The sequence below is a fragment of the Pinus tabuliformis genome, chromosome 2_2, assembly GCF_031772625.1.
Source record: "Pinus tabuliformis cultivar Carrire ecotype Pingquan chromosome 2_2, CPIR1, whole genome shotgun sequence".
In the NCBI taxonomy this organism is placed as follows: domain Eukaryota; kingdom Viridiplantae; phylum Streptophyta; class Pinopsida; order Pinales; family Pinaceae; genus Pinus; species Pinus tabuliformis.
The window spans coordinates 852,642,492-852,666,710 of record NC_142300.1 but is presented as its reverse complement, the minus strand read 5'-3'; the positions used below and the strand labels follow the sequence as shown (position 1 = coordinate 852,666,710).

At 38.6% G+C, this 24,219-nt stretch overlaps 1 protein-coding gene across 4 annotated transcripts in view; it reads left to right on the top strand.

Moving 5' to 3' along the window:
• The window catches only part of LOC149195646 (uncharacterized), a 452,486-nt gene that overhangs the window by 138,877 nt on the left and 289,390 nt on the right, over window positions 1-24,219 (top strand). For all 4 annotated transcript variants that reach the window (XM_089408655.1, XM_089408656.1, XM_089408653.1 and 1 more), the window contains exon 5: window positions 6,177-6,281. In XM_089408655.1, the coding sequence (XP_089264781.1) occupies window positions 6,177-6,281 (105 nt within the window). The remainder of the gene's footprint in view (window positions 1-6,176; window positions 6,282-24,219) is intronic.

Below are 24,219 nucleotides of genomic sequence, written 5' to 3'. Positions count from 1 at the left end.
AGGATCACTGATCACCCAATCGTCGATCTGCCGATCTGCCGATCGCCGATATGCCAATTTGCCGATCCCAATATCATACCTCGCTATCGCATCAGCGGGTGTCTATGCCTTCTGCTCCTCCAATCGCCGATTGGTCGATCGCCGATTATCGCAATCGCTAATCGCATTTCGCCTTGTCTGGGGTCCCAATATCGGCCGAAAGCCTACCTCCAATCCGATATATCGGAGATTGCTGAATGGGGGTCCTTCTGCCTTTGCGTTAAGTTTACCCCTTTGCACATTTGCGATGTGATTTCCTTAAGGAGCTTTTTAGGCCATTTTTAGAAGAAACGCCTCTTTTTCCAAAGGACAAAGGCAAACTTCTTTTTGCGATAACTTCCTCATCCAAAGTCCATTTTAGCCCATTCAAGTTGCAGTGGATTCAGAATTAGAAGATCTATGCAATGGGACCATTTCCAAGAGCATCCTTAGACTTTCATTTTCCTTTGTGAGGAACAAGTTAGACTTAGAAGTCTATCTTAGATCCATTTTGGATCACACCTTCCCACTAAAAGAACTTTTGGTCTCCAAAAGACTGACATACTGATCTGAACAGTAAATGAGAGTAACAACACCCTCTTCTTTCAGCCTCCATACACTTGCCTTGCATAGTGCCTCTGAACCAAAGCCTTTGACCACTCTCCTTCTTGGATGTGTTGGTCCTCTTGGGAAGAACTGTTTTCCTCCTTGACTTCATGCAGAACTCCTGCTGAGATGGTCACAAAAGGTAGTTTGAACTTCTCTGCCTTGATCATTGATCCAAGGTGGCTCAAACAAATGTGAAGTACATCTGCTTCACAATATTTTCATTTGTACCTGTTTGAAAAGCTGTCAACAACAACTGTTAACAACAACAAAAATACAGACAACAACTGGATGGCCTAAAAATCCTGCTTCAACAAAAGAAACAGCGTTTCACATCTTGTGAATACCTCCATGTCTTACATCTGCATACAAATGATGGATTAGATAACAAGCTCACAAAACATTCCTTTAAAATAAATGACCCTTCAAGTCAAGCATGTAGAAAAAGACCATTAGGAATCTTTTTCAAAAGATGAAACACTTCATCATTATCTCCATCTTGGAGACCAAGTTAACTTCTCCCAAGTCAATATTACATGCATGCCAAAGCAACCAACCCTTCAAGTTAATTACACGTACATGTTCAAATACAAGGAAATCATTAGCATCCCTGTGTTCATGCATATCATGCTCATGCATGCATTTCATCCTTCAACTTTCGCTTAAGCACACTGTACTTTCGAAGCTGAAATGAACATAATGTTGCAGCAATAAAGTGAGTCTCCTACTCAACTTTTTCCATTCACCTTCTTGGTAAAATCCTGCAACTTGCATTCCATTAACAAAGAAATGCAAATAGATGCATCAATAGACATGCAATCTTAATTGGATAAGAACTCTAACCATTTCTTACCAATCCATTTCAAAGGTCTTTCCTTTGTCTGCACATCAACATCAACATGTGAATCATCTTGAAACACATCAATCATGGAAACTTTCTTTCCATTTCTGCCATCTTCTCTTTCCACTTTCTTCAACTTTTGTGGAAGCATTGTTGGATTCAGAGTCCAACATTTTGCAGCAAGATGTCCTTGCTTATGGCAGTAAGTGCACTGCATGTGCATCCTCTTGACAGCATGACTTCCCTTGTACAATGGACCTTTGGCTTTTCTGATCCACTGAACTTCCAGCCCAATCTGCATCAGTAAATCCATTCAGTTTGATATCCTTACTCTTGGTGTACAAGAGTCCATAATCGACTGTTCCCTGTATATATCTGAGAATATGTTTGGCTACTGCCCAGTGCGCCCTCTTCGGTTCCACCATGAACTGACTGAGGGTGTTGACAACGTAACAAATGTCTGGCCTGGTATTGACTAGATACATCAGGGACCCTATGAGCTGCCTGTATAAGGTGGGATCAACATCCTTGTCTTCTGATGCATCAATTTTCTTCCAGTTGGTGATCATTGGAGTAGCCATGGGTCTACAATCCTGCATCTTGAATCTCTTCAGAATTTCTGCAGCATATCTCCCTTGTCCAAGGAAGATCTTGCCCTTTTGCTGGAAAACTTCCAACCCAGGAAATAATGCATTTGTCCCAAATCCTTCATGTCAAATTCTGTGGCTAGATTCTTCTTGCAGTCTCCAATGATCCTGGATGATCCTGTCAGGAAGAGATCATCCACATATAATACTAGGATTAGAGGCTCATTCTCTACAACTAGATAGTAGAGATTTGGATCTGCGTCACTCTTGACAAATCCCATCTTCTACAAATAGCCATCAATTCGACCATACCATGCTCTAGGTGCTTGTTTCAACCCATACAAGGTTTTCTTCAATCTGCATACATGAGACTTCTTCTCATGTGTCTCAAAGCCTTCTGGCTGTTCAATGTATACCTCCTCTTCTATCACCCCATTCAGGAATGCCGTTTTGACATCCATCTGATGAATCTCCCATCCCATCTGTGCTGCAAGAGATATCACGGTTCTAATAAATGTATACCTGGCTACTGGGGCGAAGGTCTCTTCGTAGTCAATTCCTTCCTTCTGAGCATACCCCTTAGCCACAAACCTGGCTTTGTATTTTTCCACACTGTTGTCTGCAGCGTATTTAATCTTGTAGATCCATCTTGAACCTACCACCGCCCTATCTTGAGGCCTCAGCACTACCTCCTAGACATCGTTCACCATTATGGAATTGTATTCCTCTACCATCGCATCCAACCAAACCTGATGTTGAGCAGCCTCCTGAAAACTACCAGGCTCCCCATCCTGAGCTACTAATGCTTGATATCTATCTGGCTGTTTTCGCTCCCTTTTATTGTTTCTTGGTGCATTGATGAAATCCTCTCCATCTCGCGAAATCTGACGAAGTTCCCTGCTTGTTCTTCCTCTGGTAGTAGGTGCTTCTGTTAGCTCCTTCTCCTTCTGTGATTCTTCTTGATTCGAGGAAGAATTCTTTACTTCCATTGGTTGAAGTGGTTTGACCAGTGGTTCATCTTTTGGCTGCTCCTCGAAAGACTTTTCTCGAGATGTTTTGAAGGCCCTCTCCTCCATGAACTTCACATATCGTCGAACTATTACCTTCTTGCTCCCTGGAAGATAGATTCTGTATGCCTTAGCATTCTCGCTATATCCCACTAGATATCCTTTCTTTGCAGTTTGATCCAACTTCTTCCTCTTTTCCTCGGGTATGTGACAATATGCTAAGCTCCCAAATATCTTGAAATGACTGACTTCACGTGTCTTCGCTGTGAAGACTTTCTCTGGAGTAATCTTGCCCAATGCCCTATGAGGAGTTCTATTCTGAACATAAATTGCCATGTTGCATGCTTCCACCCACAAGAATTTTGGCATATTTTGATCATACATCATGGCCCTAGCTGCTTCCACGATAGTCTTGTTCTTTCTTTCTGCTACTCCATTCTGCTCCGGATTGTAAGGAGTTGTCCACTCTCTTCTAATGCCCTCCTTAGTGCAAAAATCAATGAAGTCCTTATTGACATACTCTCCACCATTATTCGAGTGCAAAAATTTTATTTTCTTCCCTGTCAGGTTCTCCACCAGAGCCTTGAACTCTTTGAATCGACAGAAAACCTCGTCCTTGTTTTTCAGAAAATAAATCCAAGTTTTTCTTGAGTGGTCATCAATGAAGGCGACGAAGTACTCGGCACCACTAAAAGCTTTAGTGGACATAGGTCCACAAATATCTGAGTGTATCAATCCTAGTGCACTTTTTGGCTTGTTTTTACTTCTAGGAAATGCTGCTTTGGCATACTTTCCTAGAGCACATCCTCTGCATACATCATCTCATTCTGTACTAAGATCCAGAACCCCTGTTACAATTTTCCTGAGAATTCTTAGAGCCCCATGGTGCAAATATCCCATCCTTCTGTGCCATAGTTTGTTCAAATCCTTGTCTCCATGACTGCCTATCAGTACCATTGGTGATTCTAGGTGTAATCTGTATACCCTGTTACTTCTAATCCTGATCTGCATTTTATTTTTCTAGCTTGGGTGTTTGACGTATACTTTCTCCTTGATGAAATAAACGTCATAGCCCTTGCCTTGAAGTTGTGATACGGAAAGTAAGTTCATCCCCAGTCCTGGTACATGCAACACGTTGGTAGCACGAAATTGCTCTCTCGTTTCTATTTGAAAACTATGGTACCCTTCCCTACTGGAGTACACTTTGCCTTATTCCCCATGGTGATCTAAAAATTCATCCTTTCCTCCTAATAATCTGAGAAACATTCGCGGATTCCCGTCATGTGCTAGGAGGATCCATTGTCTATATACCATACTTCTGATGATGCAGAGATTGTCACACAAGCAACTTCTTCTTCCAATCTGGGAGCCAACATAGAGAAATCGAAATTACTGTCTCTTGTGCAATTTTCTGAAAATCTGCACGAGTCTCCTGACGTAGATGCCTCTGCATCATGGTCTCGACCCATAATTGATTTTACCTTCCTGTCTCTGATTACTTGCTCTGATACCATGTGAAAATTCTATCACTGCAACAACTGATTTATTTTACCTACTTGTTTTCCAATAAGTTATTTACGAAAACCCTTCAGTAAACATTAAAATAAATTCTGTTGCAGACATCACACCATAATACAGAAACAAATACATGGACAAGAATCAAACACATCAACAAAGATATTTTGGACAATTGTCCTCGAAAAAACTCAATGCAGGAAAATCGATGCAGCAGAGGAGGATTTTATTAATCAACGATTCTCGAGTACATCTGGGTGCCAAACTGGCTTACTCAACATAGATAAATTCTCCAGCACCCTCCCCTAGACTCAGCATCAGAATTGCTGGCCTCTGTGTAGCTCCCAGACCCTCTGCGTCAGCACCGGGCCTCTCTACGTCAGCACTGGGCCTCTCTGCGTCACCCACGCAGGCCCTCCAGTTACTGTGCAGTCTCACTGCCTCTGCGTCTGCCTCTTTAATCTCCGTGCTGATCTTCTGGTGTTGTTCTTGCCTCTTTTCCGTACTCGCTACCTCTTGCTGCAATCTAGACCACTAGTTCGAATTTCTCAGCAAACCCCACTCCAGAAATCGAACTGACTGGTCTCCCTCAATATGTTGTCCAACTGACCCTCAAGCCTCTTCCTATGCTTTTCCTGTTGGTCCTTCAACGGCCGATATTACATCTCTAATCAACGGCTAAGATTAGATTTGGCTTGATCCATGTCTTTTGGAACCTTCTAACCCAGTTTTATATTAATACCCATTAATATTTTATTTTTCCTAAGTTTAGACTTAGAAAGTCCATTAAAAATATTAATTATTTTAATATCTCCTAAACCGGGTAGAATCTGACCAAACCATTTCTGGGTCTTGGAGATCTCATGCGCTTTAGCCTCTCCACCAATTTTCATGGCTAGAGCAAATATGATGCTACCCCAAATCAACAACATATGTTTTTATTCTCTTGGAGTATATATACGTAGAAAATAACGATCTCTTATTGAATTTCTTGAGGAAGAGTACTTACCATCTATGCAACTGCTCATCCAGAAGCCCCATTTTTCGTAGGATGACTATGTGAAGGTTTCTTCCTAAAGCATTTAATTATGATTTTTGAAAATATATCCTGCACTTACATTGGTTAAACACTGTTCTGCAACTGTACATGATAAAGACAAACTTATGCTTGACAATTTTTTGCAAAAGCCCTTGACATCTATTGTTCTAGTTCTTCTTCATAGCTATGCAGACGAAAAGATTTCCGAATAAAGGGAAAACATTTTCTCCGTTGTTCCACATGATGTTTCTGTTGTGATAAAAGGACACGTAGACCCCATTTCTGATCCAGGAGCCAGTATCTGCTTCTTGGCTTCAGTCTAGTTGTTAATTACTCATTAAAAGATTCATTCTTGAGTATTGACCATCTATCCAAGTTTCAGAATTTTGTTTCACAGATTAGATTAAGTTTATATTTAAAATTACTGATGTTTCAATATATTTTCCTTATATAATTTTTCAACAGATATCAGTCCTCAATTTTCATATTATGTTACACATTTACTGCTTTAAGTTTGTCTTTTCCTGTCCATTTTTTGTATTAGGGATATGTGTTTTTTGCAGGGTCCAGACAAATTCTTGCAACTGGTGTTTCTTGGTGATGTTCAAGGATGGGAGTGGAGAAAGAAAGGTGTATGCATATTTTTAGGTGGAGATCAGTTCAATGCAGTAAGTCTGAAAGCAAGTTTCTGTTGTGTCTAACACTGGTTTCTTATGAAGTTTCAATCAATTTAACCTGATATCTAATCTAAGGATATGCTATCCGAAAAGGAGGACGTCAGCTTCTTGCTATGTCCTTTTAAGGTTTTGTTGTGTATTCATCTTAACTTTAGAAAGTTTGGTAAATATATAGAACACTACTTTGAGATATGAATATACTTGTTATAATTGTTAGCTAATCCTTTCACCTTCATAATGAGAAATGAAATGACATGAAATTATATTAATGTTCACAGATGACCAAGATAGGTCAATGAAACTATGAAGAACAACATTTGACAACAATAAAAAGGAAGTGCCTAAAGCATCTCCTAATACTATTGGAAAATTAAAAATGAGTGTCTAGAAAATTTCATAAGCAGTTCTTAGGTCAGGGAATGGAAGAAAAAATAGGCTATAAATAGAGAAAAGGTAGGGAACCTGTTGGGGTACATTGCACTCAGGGGTTCATCAGGACCTCATTAGGACCTTGTCATTGCAAAACCTAGCTGCCTAGTGCAAAGCTTCAATAGGCACTCTGGTTCTAGAGCAACAATGAGATCAGCTGCCAATGTCACTTTAGTGGCTGTTCTCCCGCTGTTTTGTGGTGGATACTATACCCCAAGGGAGGCTTCCCCAATATGTTTCAGAGATTAAGTAACCAAGGATTCCTAGGCCAAATATTCTCTAAGGAACTTGTTATTAGATACCCCAGAAATATATTCAATAAAGTAAGACTTCGGTGAAAATGAGATGGTGAGTTGAAAGAACCTATGGTTAAGTCTAGAGGGCTAAGATAAGTCCAGGAGATGCTCAAATACATTCCAAACACATGACACCATCAATTAAATAAATTGCTGTTATAAATTAGGGTTTGTCATAAGGCACTCTACAACATGCAAAATTTATGAAAACAATGATAAGTAGCCCACAAATGATGATTAACAATAAAATAATAAAGGCTATTAGCTAGGTAAACATGAGAATGTCTGAAACAAAGTTTTCAATGGCTGAAAATGCACAAAACAGCTAAGAAACCCTAGATGTGAGTGCTATAATTTGGTTGAGAAATGCACGAAATGATAATTTTTTCTTTTTTAAATTTAGCATATGCAAACACTAGCTTTATGTAGTAATCATAAAATTGAAAACGGGAACCACAAAAAAAATGAATTGCACTTACCTGAACTGCAATCTGATTCCGTGAAGTTGACGATGCTACTGCTGTTTCGCTCCAATTACCCAGGGAGACCAATTCCACCCAGCCTGATTGAACAGAGATTGGCTGCTCAATCCAGCAAGCTTCTCACAGAAGCCCACTGACCCCCGTGCCCAGAATCCTCAGACCGATTGAAGCTCTTCCAATGGTAGACCTCTTTCACTGCTCAATTTCCTCCTCCTGGTTTCTCATTCCCCTGTTCCAGCCCCCTTCTCGGTTCAGACCTTCGGTTTTTATCTGCGGGCCTGGCGGTGGCTGCCCTCCCGCATGCCACCACCGCCTTCCTCCCGGCTGCCACGCTTCTGTCCACGTCTCTCAGACCAGAAGCTACTCCTGTCGTGCTGTATGGCTCACTCTATTACATTTGTTGTATTAGACTTTGGTTATCTAATTTATAAAGTTTGTTTTTTTATATTTTTATTATGATTTACATATATATTTTAAATATGATGTTTCATTAATTTAAATATAAGGTTTATAACTTTATGTTAATTATTATATATATTTATTTCTTAGCATTTATAAATGGGTCATTACATACACTCCCCCTTCAGAAAACTTCGTCCCGAAGTTAGAGTTTTTATCTTATCTGATTACTTATGATAGTAATTAGTACCCCCCTCTTAGTTTTAAAATTTTATTTTATTATTAAGAGTTTAAAATAAAATTAGAATTTTAGGTTTATGATTTTAATGGATATATCGTGCTCCATCCAGGTTCCCAAGCTATTCTAAAATCAACCTGTCCTTCCTAATCTCTTCTGCTCCCATCCTATCCGTCCTCTACTCGAGTATGCCATGGCGTCAGTTCTACTGACCCGACCATTCATAAACTCTAAGGTGACAGCGTCGGTTATACCGACCTGATCCCTAGTAGGCATCTGGCAGTCATCATCACACGTCTAGGGGAGCGTGACTCGCACAGTCCTCCCATGACTCCAGGGTTTGGAGGATAAACGGTGGGTAACACCTCCACCCCTCCCAATAGAACTCAGGGCTAACACCCTATCATAGAATCACTTGGAGCTTCAATTGTTCTGAGGTTCTGTCATCACGTGGTCATCCCGGTAACTGTCTATTACCTGCAATCATACACTTATCCATGCATCCGTAAAATGTGCATCAGCATATTCAAAATAACTCACATATTATTCCCTTATTAATTCATTTATGATACTACAGTACAACATATTTTTCCTTATTCCATGCATGTCTTTTGACTTTTATCTAGAATGTATTCTCTTCCTGATTTCTATCCCATTGATCATATTGACATGTATAAATAAATCAGATCTATAATATCTTAATTTCTATCAGAAGTAAAATCATTCAACTGTCTTAACTTTACTTCGACAACTATAATTTAGTAAAATGAACCATATATATTGTTTTGGTATCCATGTACCAGCAGGAATTAAACATGTATTATGCCACAAAATTTCACGTTTATCCATAATCATTCAAAAAGTTTCTGAGTCTCTGATTGTAGTGAAGTAAATATATACTAAACATAGTTTAAAGTTCTTCAAAACTGACATAGATTAGGGTATCTTTGACATATGTCCTCTGTATTTTCCCAAGTTGCTGATCCAGGACTATACTTGTCCCATTGGACCCTAACTTGGTCCACCAGGCGGTTCCTCAACTATCGAACCCTACGTCCCAGTATACGTAATGGTTCGACCGTTACGATTCCCTTGTTCCATACCTGAAGATCCCGCTATAGTGGGTTGATGCGCTGCTTGGTCGTTGCTGATTACTGCATGAATTCTATGATTATCTTGATTGTTTGATATTGGTCCCTCTCCAGTCCTATGCGACATAGTCAACGAAGCTTCAGGGCAATCCCGTTGAAAATGCGGTACCCCACATCCCCAACAATTTAGCGGCATTGATCCTCTTGACTCAGGACGTGAATTTCTAGAGAACGAGCTTCGTCCTCTCATGTTGATTTCTCTCGAATTTCTTCCTCTGCTGGCAGTCCCTCGAGATGACCATGACCTAGCGTTTGATGATTCCGAGGCTATAGTGTTTACTGCCATGGGAGCTCTTGTTACTATATTTCTCGAGGTAGACTTGTTATCATAAGGTGGCCTTGAGCTACCTCCGTTGATAAAGTTTCGAGGAGTCTTTCCAGGAAATCCTGATTGTAAAGGTTATGCTAGCCCTATCTCTTTTTGATTCCAAGGTGCTCTTCTGCATAACGACCACATTCAACTGCCTCGGCTACTGATGACGGTTTCCACATGCTTACCAAGGCTCTAATGTGAGGATTTAACCCAAATATGAAGCGTTCAGCTTGACGTTCATCAGAATCTAAGTAGTGAATGTATTTTACAAGCTCCATAAACCTAATCTTGTACTCTTCCACCGTTTTATCTCCCTGAATTAATGTATGAAAGGCTCTCGCTTGCCGTTGTTGAAAGTATGGAGGTAAATACTTTGCGCGGAACCTTTCCTCAAACAGTTCCCAAGGGACATTATCCGATGTAAGGTGCAACTGCTTCTCCAGATTTCCCCACCAAATTAAGGCACTCTCCTTTAATTGAAACACGACAATTTTTGTTTTTGCCGAAGAAGAATATTCTCTTAACCTAAAGCATCTGTTCATTCCTTCTAACCATGCTTCAGCGCGTTCACCTGCTCGACCTCCTGAGAATTCTGGGAGTCTAATTTTCTGAAGCTCCCTGGAAATGTCTTCTTTCGGTCTCGCGAGCTCAAAGTTCTTTGGTTCTGCTGAACTGGTGGCTACATGCTGAAATTCCTCTTTGGTTTTAGCCTTAGTTGATTCCTTTAATGTCTCCAATAAGGCTTCCAAAGAGTTCATTATCACAATCAACTCTGGCGCTGGTGCGTTTGATGTTGACAATGGTCTTGGTGGTGACGAAGGTGATGGGGATGATGATGGCGACGGTGGCGGCATTAATGGTGATGATGCTGCCTGGTCACGTCGTCGTCGCTCATACGTCCTTACCATTGTAATGGTTCCTAAACACGAAATAAAATTTCCATAAAATTTTTGAGGTAGACAACCGAATTTAACACATAATTTTCTTTTACAACTTCACATTCGTAAACGGGTATAGTTTTGCTATTTTTACCCGCTAGGCGGATCTTACTGGTACCGAGGTCAAGGAGGGTGGTCTCGCGACCTCCTTGTCCTAATGCAGGGTATTCTATCCTAATATGAATAATGCAGAAGTGTATGGTTATTAGCTCCTAAGGTAAGACATCTAAAGTTTATTTACCTATTAACATCCGCAAAATGAAAATGGTAAAATGCCTCGTTACAATGAACATCGGCAACATACCCGTTATACCCCAATCTAGCTATTACCTTTAAAGAAAGGCATACATATTTATATTTTGAATATATTACTTAGATAGGGATTAAAGCTATAATATATATAAATGAAGGATTGCTTCGGTTCCATATCAGATTTATATGAATGACGGATTGCTTTGGTTCCATATCAGATTTACCTTTAGCCGAAAAATTTATCATAGACATGTCATGATTAAAATCTAGAAGAAATACAGTTTAGCAGTATACCATTCATCTCTATATTTTCTGTAATTACTCTTTCCAGGTTAGTTTTCTAACATTGGTATCTGACCCAAGCATATAATTGGATTCTGTAAATTGTGTTGAGGTTTTTGAGAACATGACAAAATGTGAGAGAAAATTTCAGTATTCGAAACTTGAGATGAAAATGATTAACTAGAGAAAATCAGGGAAGTTTTTAAAGTGTTACTCCAGACCATCGGACTGAAGTAAGGTTCACCGGGATATAGAGATTACAAGAGACAGGAGGTTGTTATAATGTTTTTAGAATCATGAAGACTCATGGTTATTCCATACAAGTGATGCAGAATCTGCCAAAGATGCACGGGACATGCTGAGCAGCATGTCTGAGACAATTAATGGAGCAAAGAAGTCTCTATTTTGAAAATTCTTTCTACCAGAGGATGGCAGGAGATAGTTACCCTTATAGGTGATGTCAGGTCAATAGTTTATCAACACGCGACAGTTGGCTCAAGAGTCAAAACTATCCAAGGAAGATATTGTTATGGCTCTGATTAGTAACCCACGTGTATTGTACAAGAACTTAATGGCCTCTGTTGGAAGTCAAATGGAAAATCTCACAATGGGAATTGTGAGTAGACAACTACTTCAAGAAAAAAAAAAAAAATAAGGCACAAGAAATAATGAAGTTAGAGCAGCAATCGGTTTCTTTTTTTTTTTTTTGGGCTGAGTCATGAAAAGAAATCAACGACTCAAATTTAGAAATTTTCAGATGAGAAGTTGGACGAAATCATAAAATTGAAGCTAAAAGATGAAATATCCTAAACAGCCTCAAAATAAAGTTATGATTGACCACCACAGTACTCACTATAGTTTCGAGATGGCCAAAATATGAGTATAAACTGTATAAAGCTTCCGGTGTTCAGTCTAGAAAAGGAACGTTCCAACAGCTATGAATTAGAAAAAGAAATGAACGGTCAGGCTTAGGAGATTAAACTGTGATGCGGAATTTCTCATGAAAAAGGAAAATTGTATCAACGAACTTTTGGTAAAATCCCTGACTCACGCTCGGTATTGTCTACCATTGGAATGGGCATATAATAGCAGATGAGGTGATATTAACAAAATATAATAAAATCGAATCTCACCAGAGTTAAGTTATCAAATTAACAAGACGACAGACCAACATCTTGTTCGTGATTAATCATTATACCACTTCAGTGTATTGACTCGATCTTTATTTGACAACAGGGATACGGTTGAAACAGGACATTATTAGCTATGGTTCTTTGGTAAGATTTCGTGATGCGTTGTGAGACGTCGCGAGTTCGACCCTAAACCTGCCAGTTTGACCTCTGACCTGTGCATTGACTTTGAATTTCCACGTGTCCTGCTGAGACACTGTCACATCACTTGCAAAGGCCGTGTTTGACAATAACTTCATAACGCATTTTGGATGCGCCCTCGATGATACTGTTAAATCGCGTAATTTGACAGAAGTTACCAATGGAAAAATTAATTCCACAAATTTCCCGGCTATCCGACGTGCCTGCTGACAAAATATTCCCCAATTTTACTATGACCGCCGCTACTACCCGCCAATTCTAGAGTTTCATTTTTTTTTTAAAGAATTATGGCAGAAATCTCTACCAGGCGTCTTGGTTCTAACGAATTTTGGTAAATCGGCAAGGTTTTCGACAGAATCTACAATAAAACATGCCGCTTAAGCCCGCACTCCAAACTGTTCCGAATTTATGAGCAATTAAACGCGTTTACTTATTCAGATATTCCTTCAACTAATTTTCTCAGACGTCTAACGAGCTTTTCCCTCTAAAAAAAATCGCAACCAAGAAACCGGAACCTGATTTCGTCATTATTTCCAGAGCTTCTAACGGAGACTTGGAATATCTTGCAGATAAGGGTTTCGGGCATCAAATCTGGCACCAGGAATCTTGCGGAACGCTAGGGCACCGAGATTTCGCCTTGAAGATGATTCGCAGACGGGGTCCATAAGGTCGAAAGGGTTTGAACACTAGCTCTGATACCATGTGTAGTAATCATAAAATTGAAAGCGGGAACCACAAAAAAAAATGAATTGCACTTACCTGAACTGCAATCTGATTCCGTGAAGTTGACGATGCTACTGCTGTTTTGCTCTGCTACTGCTGTTTCGCTCCAATTACCCAGGGAGACCAATTCCACCCAGCCTGATTGAACAGAGATTGGCTGCTCAATCCAGCAAGCTTCTCACAGAAGCCCACTGACCCCCGTGCCCAGAATCCTCAGACCGATTGAAGCTCTTCCAATGGTAGACCTCTTTCACTGCTCAATTTCCTCCTCCTGGTTTCTCATTCCCCTGTTCCAGCCCCCTTCTCGGTTCAGACCTTCGGTTTTTATCTGCGGGCCTGGCGGTGGCCGCCCTCCCGCATGCCACCACTGCCTTCCTCCCGGCTGCCACGCTTCTGTCCACGTCTCTCAGACCAGAAGCTACTCCTGTCGTGCTGTATGGCTCACTCTATTACGTTTTATGTATTAGACTTTGGTTATCTAATTTATAAAGTTTGTTTTTTTATATTTTTATTATGATTTACATATATATTTTAAATATGATGTTTCATTAATTTAAATATAAGGTTTATAACTTTATGTTAATTATTATATATATTTATTTCTTAACATTTATAAATGGGTCATTACACTTTAGGACTATAACACATTAGGGTGATTTATGTCATTTATTGCAGATGTTGCCAAATCCTAACCTTAGTTTACCATAAAAGAAGAAAAGAAGATAATTTTTTATGAGATCGACACACAATGACTAGCGCCTTTCATCAATTGGGTATAAGGAGTCAAAAGGGTGAGATCAAAGTGTTGATTTTCTAGTGCACTAGTATAGTTTTTCAAAATTGATAACTACTTCCAATGATACAATTTGTCTTCTTATAGCATTCCAATCATTAAGCAGTTACACATGAAAAACTTCAACCATTCACTTTCTACAATAGAGCAATAGAGATCACAGTAAATAGTAAACAAGAGACAAGAAACACCAGAAATTAGGCTCACAGCCAGGGCAAAACCCACAAAGGGAAAACCCAACTAATCTTTCTTTATGAGAGAAAATTCAATTCATCAATAGTACATCAGAATATTCCAACAAGATTCCAAATTTGACCTCAACAAATAACAAGTCAAACTTATCAACAGAGAGAGAAAATAGTCAACTTTAGTCAAAGTTAAGTCTGTAACAATAGGGCTGAATTTAAGCCTGTGGAAGCTTTGAACAAGAGGGCGAAATTTGGTCAACCTTAGTCAAACAGTCACTTGCAATCCTCGGTTAAAGGGGCAGAGTTGACCTGTGGTCAACGTGCCAGAAATTGAAAAGAAACCTGGTCCACCAAGAGTCAATGTACCTTAGGCAAACTCGGCCTTCTCAGATCAATCAAAGTCTCGGTCAACAAAAGTAAATCTAGCCCAAGTCAACGCTGGTCAAACAGAAGAATACAAGCTGGTTAGTGCAGATAGAAAACCCTTCTTTGACTCTTTCACTCGTTTGGATGTATCTCTGTGATTTTTAGATTGAATGATGGATATGATGTGTGCCAAACGAGCTCCAACGATGTCTTATTTATATGGAAGTTAGGAGGTGGCTTTTCCACACATGGGGCTAACTTGTGCATCATTAGGCCGACTTGGTCAAATGTCAAAATATGAAATTTTCTCCATGATTTCCCAATGAAAATGCCGACCATAGCTACCCAGTTTTCAACACTCCCTCCTAGCTAGGGAGGTACTTTTCATTCTCTTTCAAGATCAATCTCCCTGACCAATCCATGGGTCTTCCGACGCACAACCTAAGGGAGAGATCATGAGTACAAGTCTCTTTTTTCTATAAAGATCAATCTCCCTAACCAATCCATAGGTCTCTTGGCCCACAGCCTAAGGGAGAGATCATCAGTTTCATCATAAGGAAAGATACATAGAATCCAACACATCCCAAAAGCCACAACCCTATGACATTCAAGTCAGTGCTCTTCTGACCAGTGGGATCAGTCAATGAGCCCAGACCAATTTTCTTGCTGTTTGGATTGCCAGTTGGGCATCCATAACAATGTTATCAGAACCAAACTGGTGATCGAACCGAAAAGCCTTGTGGACCGGGAACCGGAAAAAAACCAATTTAACAAAGACACATAAAATATTCACATTTTAAAGAAAAAACAGATATATTCATGTGCATCCATATGAATCCAAACCATTTATACACAAACTATGCAAAAGTTCTCATTTATATAGCAAGTAATTGTGCATATAACCAAAATATCACTTAGTGCAAAACATTGTTGAACCAAAAAAGTTATAAACATCAAGAAGCAGGCTCTAAAAAGCCTTTATAGTCCAAACTAACATGATAGTATGATACTACAATCAATAATACTACAATTATAGCCTACAAGTGCTAATTGTCAATGTCATCAATGATCAATCATCATCAAAATCATCATCCTGATCATCCTACTCATCCTCATTTGAAGAATGAGTAGCATCCAAGTTTGCAATGGGATTATGGCTTGATTCCCTTAGCCTTGAAACTCCTACTGGTGCTTCTAATATATCTGCTTTTGCAACCTATGGAGGTGGGTCCAAGTCCAACCAAGAAAGGTCTTCATTGTCAAATGCTGGTGCTTGACTCTCCACAACCCATTATGATGTTGGATCAAAGTCAACCAAGACAATGTTGTTTGATTCAGGGGTTTTATTCAACAATTGGTTGCGCCTCAACCTAAGGTTGTACTGAACAAAAACCATGTCATTCAACCTCTTTTGCTCCAAATGGTTCCCCTTCTTAGTGTGTATATGCTCAAACACATTCCAATTCTGTTAATTTTAGGTATGTTCTATGCTTAGAGCAATTTATTTCAATTTTCACATATTTTTCCAGATTAGCAATCACATCAACATTAGAGTAAACTGCAGATGGAACATAAACATAAATCGCAAAAGACAAGCCAAGACAAGAGGACACAAGATGTGGCGCTAGCCAGGGACAAACCCTAATGTGGGGAAACCCTTGATCAATTCTTCTTATATGTTTTTCAATTGTTCAACAAAGAGAGAGAGAAAGAGATAGTACATTTACAACAGAAGTCAACACTGACTTATCTAGATAAGAGCATAGATCATCTGTAAGAAGATGATACATGAGATCAGTTGAAGACAAGCTGCTTCAACTGATTCTCCATCGTGCTGCATCTTGTCATCATGTTGCACCCATTCACTGAGTTGTTCTTGTCATGGAAATGCAACCAGTCATGGTTGTACCCATACATGCTGCTGTACACACTGTCTCCACTATGCAACAGTTGTACCTATACATGCTGCTGTACATACTGTCATCACTATGCTGCAATCATTACATGTTGCTGTGCATACTGTCCACTAACTGTCATGCTGCATATAACTGCTGCATCTAGATGTGTAGCTCCTTAGTCTTCATTCTTCAACTGGTTCTCCAAGATGATTACACCACCACTCTGCTCCTTGCTTAGCTGACTGATCCTCAATGCAATACTTCTAACCTTTGACAATGGCACTGTCCATCTCTTATTACAGCAACATTATACAGCCCTTAGAACAAGTCCGAGGCAACCTTTCTGAAGGACTGTTCCATCTTTTATGAGCTCTCAAATAGCTCCCTCTATCCTCAACCTTCTAGCAAGATACACAGTCTCCTCTTCAGCCCTTCAGTTTTCCTTTATCACAGACACCTACAGCAAACACACTGTCCATTCCACTTTCTTGCTGCATTCTAAGGCTACCTGTGTTGCATCTAAGGGTCTTTACATGGCTGAGTATTAGGGCTCCATTGATAGTGGCTTTAGGCTTCTTTGATGACGAATATAGAGCTTCTTAGGACAGCGGATTTAGGGCCTCTTCGGACAGGGAATTAGGGGTACCTGTTTGCTGCGTCTTGGAGCTTTCTTGACAGCAAGTAGGACCACCCTTGACAACATTCTAGTCTCCTTTATGACTGTGGATGAGGGACTCCCTTTAGCTGTGTTTAGGAGCTCTCTTTACAGCGGATTAGGGCCTAAGATTAAGGCACCTTTGGCCTGCAGCTAGAGCATTTTTAGGACAGCACATTAGGGCTTCTCCTTCAGCTGTGCATAGGCCTCCTTTATTGTGGCTAGATCTCCCTGTTTGGACCTATGTCACAAGGTTCGGCGAACCTGAAGCTTCAGGTTCGAAATTCGGTGACCCTGAATTTTTTTTTTGAAGTTCGTTCAGGTTCGGCGAACCTCAAGTCGAACCCGAACCTCATCGAACTCAATTGAACCTCAACGAACCCAATCGAACCTAATCGCGAACTTAAACAAATTTTTTGAGGTTCGATGGTTTCATTTTTAGCAGACTAGCAGTGAAGCGAGTAACAACCAGACAGAGAAGGGACTAGTTGTCAACTAACACTTGAATTAATTCATTCTAACTGTAAGAGTTTAACAGAAAGATGTACTAAAGACGTGCAACAAATATAAAGAACATGACTGATTCATGAACTCTGAATACTGTAGAAGTCAAATGATCTCACGTAGACAATTTTTTATCTGTCCTAACTCCGGTGTACAGATATTAGATAGCAACTACACCTTCAAAACATTAACCATTTAGTTCCTACACAAACATTCTTCATCTAACAAGCATACAAAAATTCGAGTGTAATCGTTCCGAGTCCCTACTAATATTCTTAGAATTTCTTTGACGATTAGAGGCCAACTGTAAAGTTAGCGATAGGGTTTTCTTATCTTTATTTTTTCCAACTAGACCTCCGATAGTACCCCAATCAGAGTCATGCATTTGTTGATGTCTATGATTTCCAGCACGGTTATAGCTAAAACAATACTAGCCAGTGTTGCGGGGGAGCGCCGCCCCCCCCTCGCTCCCGCTCCCGATCCGCGCTCCGGGCGGGAGCGCGCTCCCGAAATCGCTCCCGAAAAGGGAGCGATTTCGGGAGCGCGCTCCCTAAAAAAAATTTTGCTCCCTGCCTTTTCGGGAGCGTTTTCGGGAGCGTTTTGCCTTTTTTGCATTTTTTTTTTGTAGTAATGTTCGAAATGCAATTTTTTTTGAAAGAAACAAATAGTTTTTGAGTGGGGCAACTTAATGATCAAGTCTAGGCCCTAGTATTGATATGCTATTCATGGTAATGTTAAATTCTTAAAGTAAAAGTGACATTTTCTTTAATTTTCATTTTCATCCTTTTACTTAAATTTTTAACATTACCATGAAATGACTTAGGATGTTTGAGAGTGGTTTCATCCTCATTGGATTTCATATGGAGAAAGTAGAATTTTAGATTTCATTCAAAATCCAACAGACTTATCAGTTTTTCAGGATTTCAGGATTAGGGGATTGCAATGTTTCCATTGAACTTTGTCATGTATTAGGGTATGGAACTCATATTTAATCAAGAGTACCAATCCCTCTATGTACCTTGATGTTAGTGACATTGGTTGTCGAACTCCTCTATCATGACCCTTCTAAAAATGTACGCATCACTCAAACAAAATCTTGACTTGACATGCTATGCTTTTTCTATCTTATGTTAATGCTTAGAGGATTATATTAATGACAAAGATCCCTATACAGATACAAAGGTAATGACAAAGATACCTCTGGATATTAATGCTTGGAGGGTGATATTAATGACAAAGATCCTGATTTTGCAACAAGACTAAAAAATTAGACATTTCTCGTGGTGGCAAGGGGCCCAAGCATAAGAAATAGATATTATATTTACTTCTCTTTTCTAGTTTCTAGTAGCTTTTATAACTATTGACTCTTTCATATTTATTATGATATTTTTTTAAACAATATATGACAATTTAAGTTTGAAGTTGGCAATTATAACTCATTAGTAATGAATTATGAATATGATGCTTCATGAAAGTTGAAAGTTGTTTCATTTCATTTCATTTTATAACATTTCATTTCATGTTAGATATTATTTGTTGTAATGGTTACACTTAGCTTACAAGTACAACTTTGGTGATCAATGATGATAAATGTTATATATTGAATTTTGAAAGCTTGAAACTTTAAGATTAATGAATCATGAGACTCAATATGTTGTATGTTACTATGTTACTAACTTGCGGACGTGGTTGATGAAGATTATAACTTCTAGATGATTGTTGTTATATGGTTCAATCTATGCTTTTTTATGTTTTTTATATCTAATTCATCATTCTACATGCTTTTGTTGACATATATGTATCAAAAATTAAAAAATATAAAAAATATATATATTTTTAAAAAATCGCTCCGGGATTCGCTCCCAAACTGGGAGCTTCTGAAAATGGTCGCTCCCGCTCCCGCTTCCGCTCCCGCTCCCAAGTAACATTGATACCAGCGTAATATATGAAACTGGAGTTATGCAAGAGCATCGAACATGTATAATCAATTTCAAGTCATTTCATGGCCTAGGGCATTAAAACTAGAAGTATGCTTAAAACTTTATTTCTGGGTTAAATTTGGAGATGAAATATTTTTTGTGGTATGATATCAAAAGTTTGATACATTATTGCCACGATATGTCACATGGGTCGTTGAAATGTCTTTATGACTTCCTTATTATATTAGCATTGATAATGACTCATTAGATGAGCCAAATGATGGAATTCCATGTGTTGATGACTTTGATGATATTTAAAATTTTGAAATTTGAAGATGTCCTACAATAATGTGTATGTTTAAATTTTGATCATGTTTTGATTATGTGATTTTTTAAAAGATTACTAGTATTTGACATTCATTTAAATTTTGAACACTGAAAATTATGTCATTTCTTTTTGCAAACTACTATTGTGTATGTTTACATTTAACTAGATGCTAGAATGATTACATTATTCATGTATGTTTACTAATAAGAATTTGTATTCATTTATTGTGTATGTTTACATTTAAATAGATGCTAGAATGATTACATTATTCATGTATGTTTACTAATAAGAATTTGTATTCATGTGTTTATGGATCGATTTTGAATTTTCTATTATTTTGTCATATATAGATATATATATAGATATATATAGATATATATATATATATATATATATATATATATTGAAAAATATGTATAGTCGAACCTAATGCCGAACCTTATTCGAACCTAATCGGAAAATTCGAATTCGAATCGAACTTAATCATTGTCGAACTCGAATTCGAACTCGAACCGTGTGACATAGGTTTGGACAGTGGCTAGGCTTCCTCCTTGAGCTGCAAATATGTCTCCCTCTTGACAACGTATAGGGGTTTCTTTGAGCTGCGTATAGGTCTCTTCTAACCTGCGAATGGATCTCCTCATAAGACTGCGGCTAGGGCTCTTTAGTTGACTGCGTCTAGGGCTCTCTAAGATGACCCTTTCCACTACATCCTCTTTGAGAGAGGACAACCCAAACAAGTGGAGAGGAGAGATCAAGAGAAATGAGAGTGTTTTCTCAAATGATTCAAGGCACCTTTATTTATACTAAAACATTGAGCATAAGTGGGGTATATTTGGTTGCTGGCCGACCTTGACGAATTTGCCCATAACACAAATAAATTCATATCTCCATGAATACTTATCGGAATCGGATGATCTTTAGATCAATTCTACACCTCTCGATGAGAGGGATCCAAGAAAAATATCAGCTGCCATTAATAAGATGACCCACATGGAGTTTGGCCTTAGTTGCCAATTTTAACAAATTCTGCTGACACCCTGAAGCACTACATGTCTCGTTGAATATTTGAATTGCAAATTTTTGCAATTGAGGGCATTCACCACCAAATTGTTGCCACCAATAGGCTGCAAAAAGGGTGGAAGTAAAAAATGTATTAGCAAATGAATTTGAAAGTTGAAACTTGCTCAACAATTGCAAATTGAAATGAGTAATTTAAGAATTTGCAAATTTTGATAGTTCTTACTTGGAGGACTATTTTTTCTATTTCTTACAGCCATATAAATTCCAAAGGTAAAGGTAATCTCACTGAAATTCAAGAGCTTGTTATGAATCTGATCTTGAGTCTTGGAATTTGGGACCATGCGCTCAATGCATTTATACAATCCCCCTTATACCTCCCCATCAACTTCAACATTTGTAGTGTAATGGTACCTTCAAAGTTCAGAAAACAAAAACATATTCATCAAGTCAACAAAACTTAAACATTAAAACTTATAACTTATAAGCAATGAGCATTGAAATCCAAAATTATATACCTTGGATTTAAGTAGTAGCCAACTACATGTAAAGGTCTATAGAGTTGTTTGTTCCATCTTTCATCAATGATTCTCCATAGAGGAATGTACTTTTGTCTTTTATCCCCATATGCTGCCTTTATTTGTTCCTTGCCCTGATCCATGGCCTCATAAACAAAACCCATGGCAAGTTTATCACTATCCGACATCCGCAAAAATCTGACAAGAGGCTCACTAAATAGCATAATCTCCTCTGCCTTTGACCAAATCTTTTGTCAAATACTTGGTCAACCATCTGTTTCCCTTCAACCTTTTTGCTCCATTGAGATGAATTCCATTCATCACATGAAAACATCTTCCTCAAGTTTGATTTTTGTTCAACAAGGGATTGCAACGAAAGAAAGTTGGTTGCAAATCGTGTGATGGCTGATCGAACAAGCTCTTTACCCCCTGTGTGCTTTCTCATAAGGTTCAAAACCCATGAGTGGTTGTAGATGTACCTGGTTATGGATTTTTCATCATCCACACACTTCTTCACCCACTCAATTTTGCCAATATCCTCAAGCATGAGGTCCAAACAATGGGCTGCACATGGAGACCACCAAATGGTGGGGTGTTTTTCCTCCAACATCTTTCCAGCTACAACATAGTTAGAGACATTATTTGTGATCACTTGTACAACATTTTCAACCTCTACTTCCATAACTACTTCATCCAAAAGATGAAATAACAATTGTGCATCCTTCACCTAATCAGATGCATCAATAGATTTGAGAAACATAGTACCTTTTGGACAAGCAATTAAGAAATTTAGTATGGTGCGAGATCTACCATCAGTCCATCCATCAGACATAATTGTGCATCTTGTTTTGGTCCATGATTGCTTGAACTCTGTAAGGTACTCTTGTATTCTTTGGACCCAATTTTGTAAAAGTGCCCCCTTGATATCATATAATCTAAGGCCTCTAGAGTCTGAAGCTTGCTCTACAAGAAGCTATAACATCAATCATGGGCTGTGTTGTCGCGCGGATTGGCACGACAACGCTCAGACCGGGGGCTGTCACTCTGATCCCCGATCCCTCCGTTTAAGCCTATCTCCCGCGGCTAAGGGGGGTAGTCCTTGTGAGATGATGAGACCAACTGTCGACTAGTTGGTTGGGAGACACGAGATATGATATAAAAAACACTCGATGGATTTGATTAATTTAGCAGACCAGTGCCTTAAGAGATTGTTATTAAAACGATTACTTGTTAGATGATGTAGAAACATGAAACGTGAAGAGCAATCATTTATCATCAGCTAAATCACAATGCTCTTAGAATGACCAAAACGATATCCAGCAATTGAGAATTTTCAAAAAAAAAAAATGAATGCTTTAAACCACCACGAATCATAAACCATTAACCAAATATCAATTTCGCATCTCGACTTGAAAATTTTGATCTCAGCATGAAAGATATAACAAATCCCGAAAATGACTGGATCTGACGAAGAAAATTTTCCAAAATTTTTTTATACTTTTTTAATTTTTTTTTTTTTGAATGTTTTTCAGGCAAAAATTTAAAACAAAAATTCCTAAATAAAATTAATCTAAAACTTAACTACATAAAAATTAAACTAAGCCTAAATTTTTTTTATAAATCTTTTTTATTTTTTTATTTTCATATAATAAAAATCTATAAAAAACAAAACGATTAAAATCTAAAAATTTAAAATAAAAATTGAACCAAAGTCTAACTAAACTAAAATCTAATGACTAAATATTAAAAACTATTTTAAATAAAAAAAACAAAACTACACAATTTTAAATCTAAATCTAGAACTTAAGTAAAAGTCAAAACACGTCTAACCCATTAACATCAAACGCATTAAAATTTAACCGACACTATACGCTAAGATCAAAATTGGATATATAACCGCGCTTACGCCCAAATAAAAATTACGCAGACGTATTATGTAATCAACCATGCGTACTTTCGAATTGACATGGCACAACACTGTGTTCGATGGCGTAGTGGGATATGCGGGGAAACTTACCTGGAACTTGTTACCTGCTACTGCCCGAGGATTGGAGATCAGCGGATACTGTCTTAAAAATAATACCTTGATCCTCAGCTGTTCCGTCGTTGAAAAATGGACACGATGTTGGGTTCTGGAATTTCGATGAAGCCCTTGACTGATACCCTTGTGACTTACTGGCCCGGAACGAAAATGTAAATGAATGCAAATCGGCATTGAAATCTGAACAGTCGACGACTTTGATTTGCTCGGATCAGTTACATGGCGCGTATCGTTTGTTTTCTTTGTGCATTTGCAGGTGCGATTTGGACGGCGGAGGTGAATGCTGCAGCGGATTTGAATTGGAACGACCTCAATTTGCACGCATCCTCATTGCCGCAGCAAACAAACCAAGGAAATACGCTGAGCAAATCAGAAATGCTACAGGGTGACGTCTCAGCTGTGCAGATGGAGTTCGATAAAAACTGGCGTCCACAACAAAACGAATATTTGATCCTCGCTCAGTTTTAAAAGGTCGATCGCTTTTGTTTTGAATGGGTGCGATAGCTTCGTCGTAGCCGCAGGGGAAAAGAGGCACCGTAACCGTCGTTTGAAATGGAAAATTACCACAGGATGACCAACAACAGCGTGGAAAGATAGCTCTTTGGACAACGAAGGAATGACCCTGCAAAATTTTTTCCTCCAGATCTTATCTGTAACCTGCAAGAGAAAGAGAACTTAAGATGGAGTATGCCAGAAGCTAACCTAAAAACCTTAAGCCCTAATAAAAACTGTACAAAACAAGAATTTGAAACCCTAATAAAAAAAATTGTGAAAAGCAGAATTTTGAAAACCCTAGATCAGAAAAATTTGAAACCCTAAGACAGCTGATTAATTTACAGATTTGGCCCCTTAACAGCCAGATTTA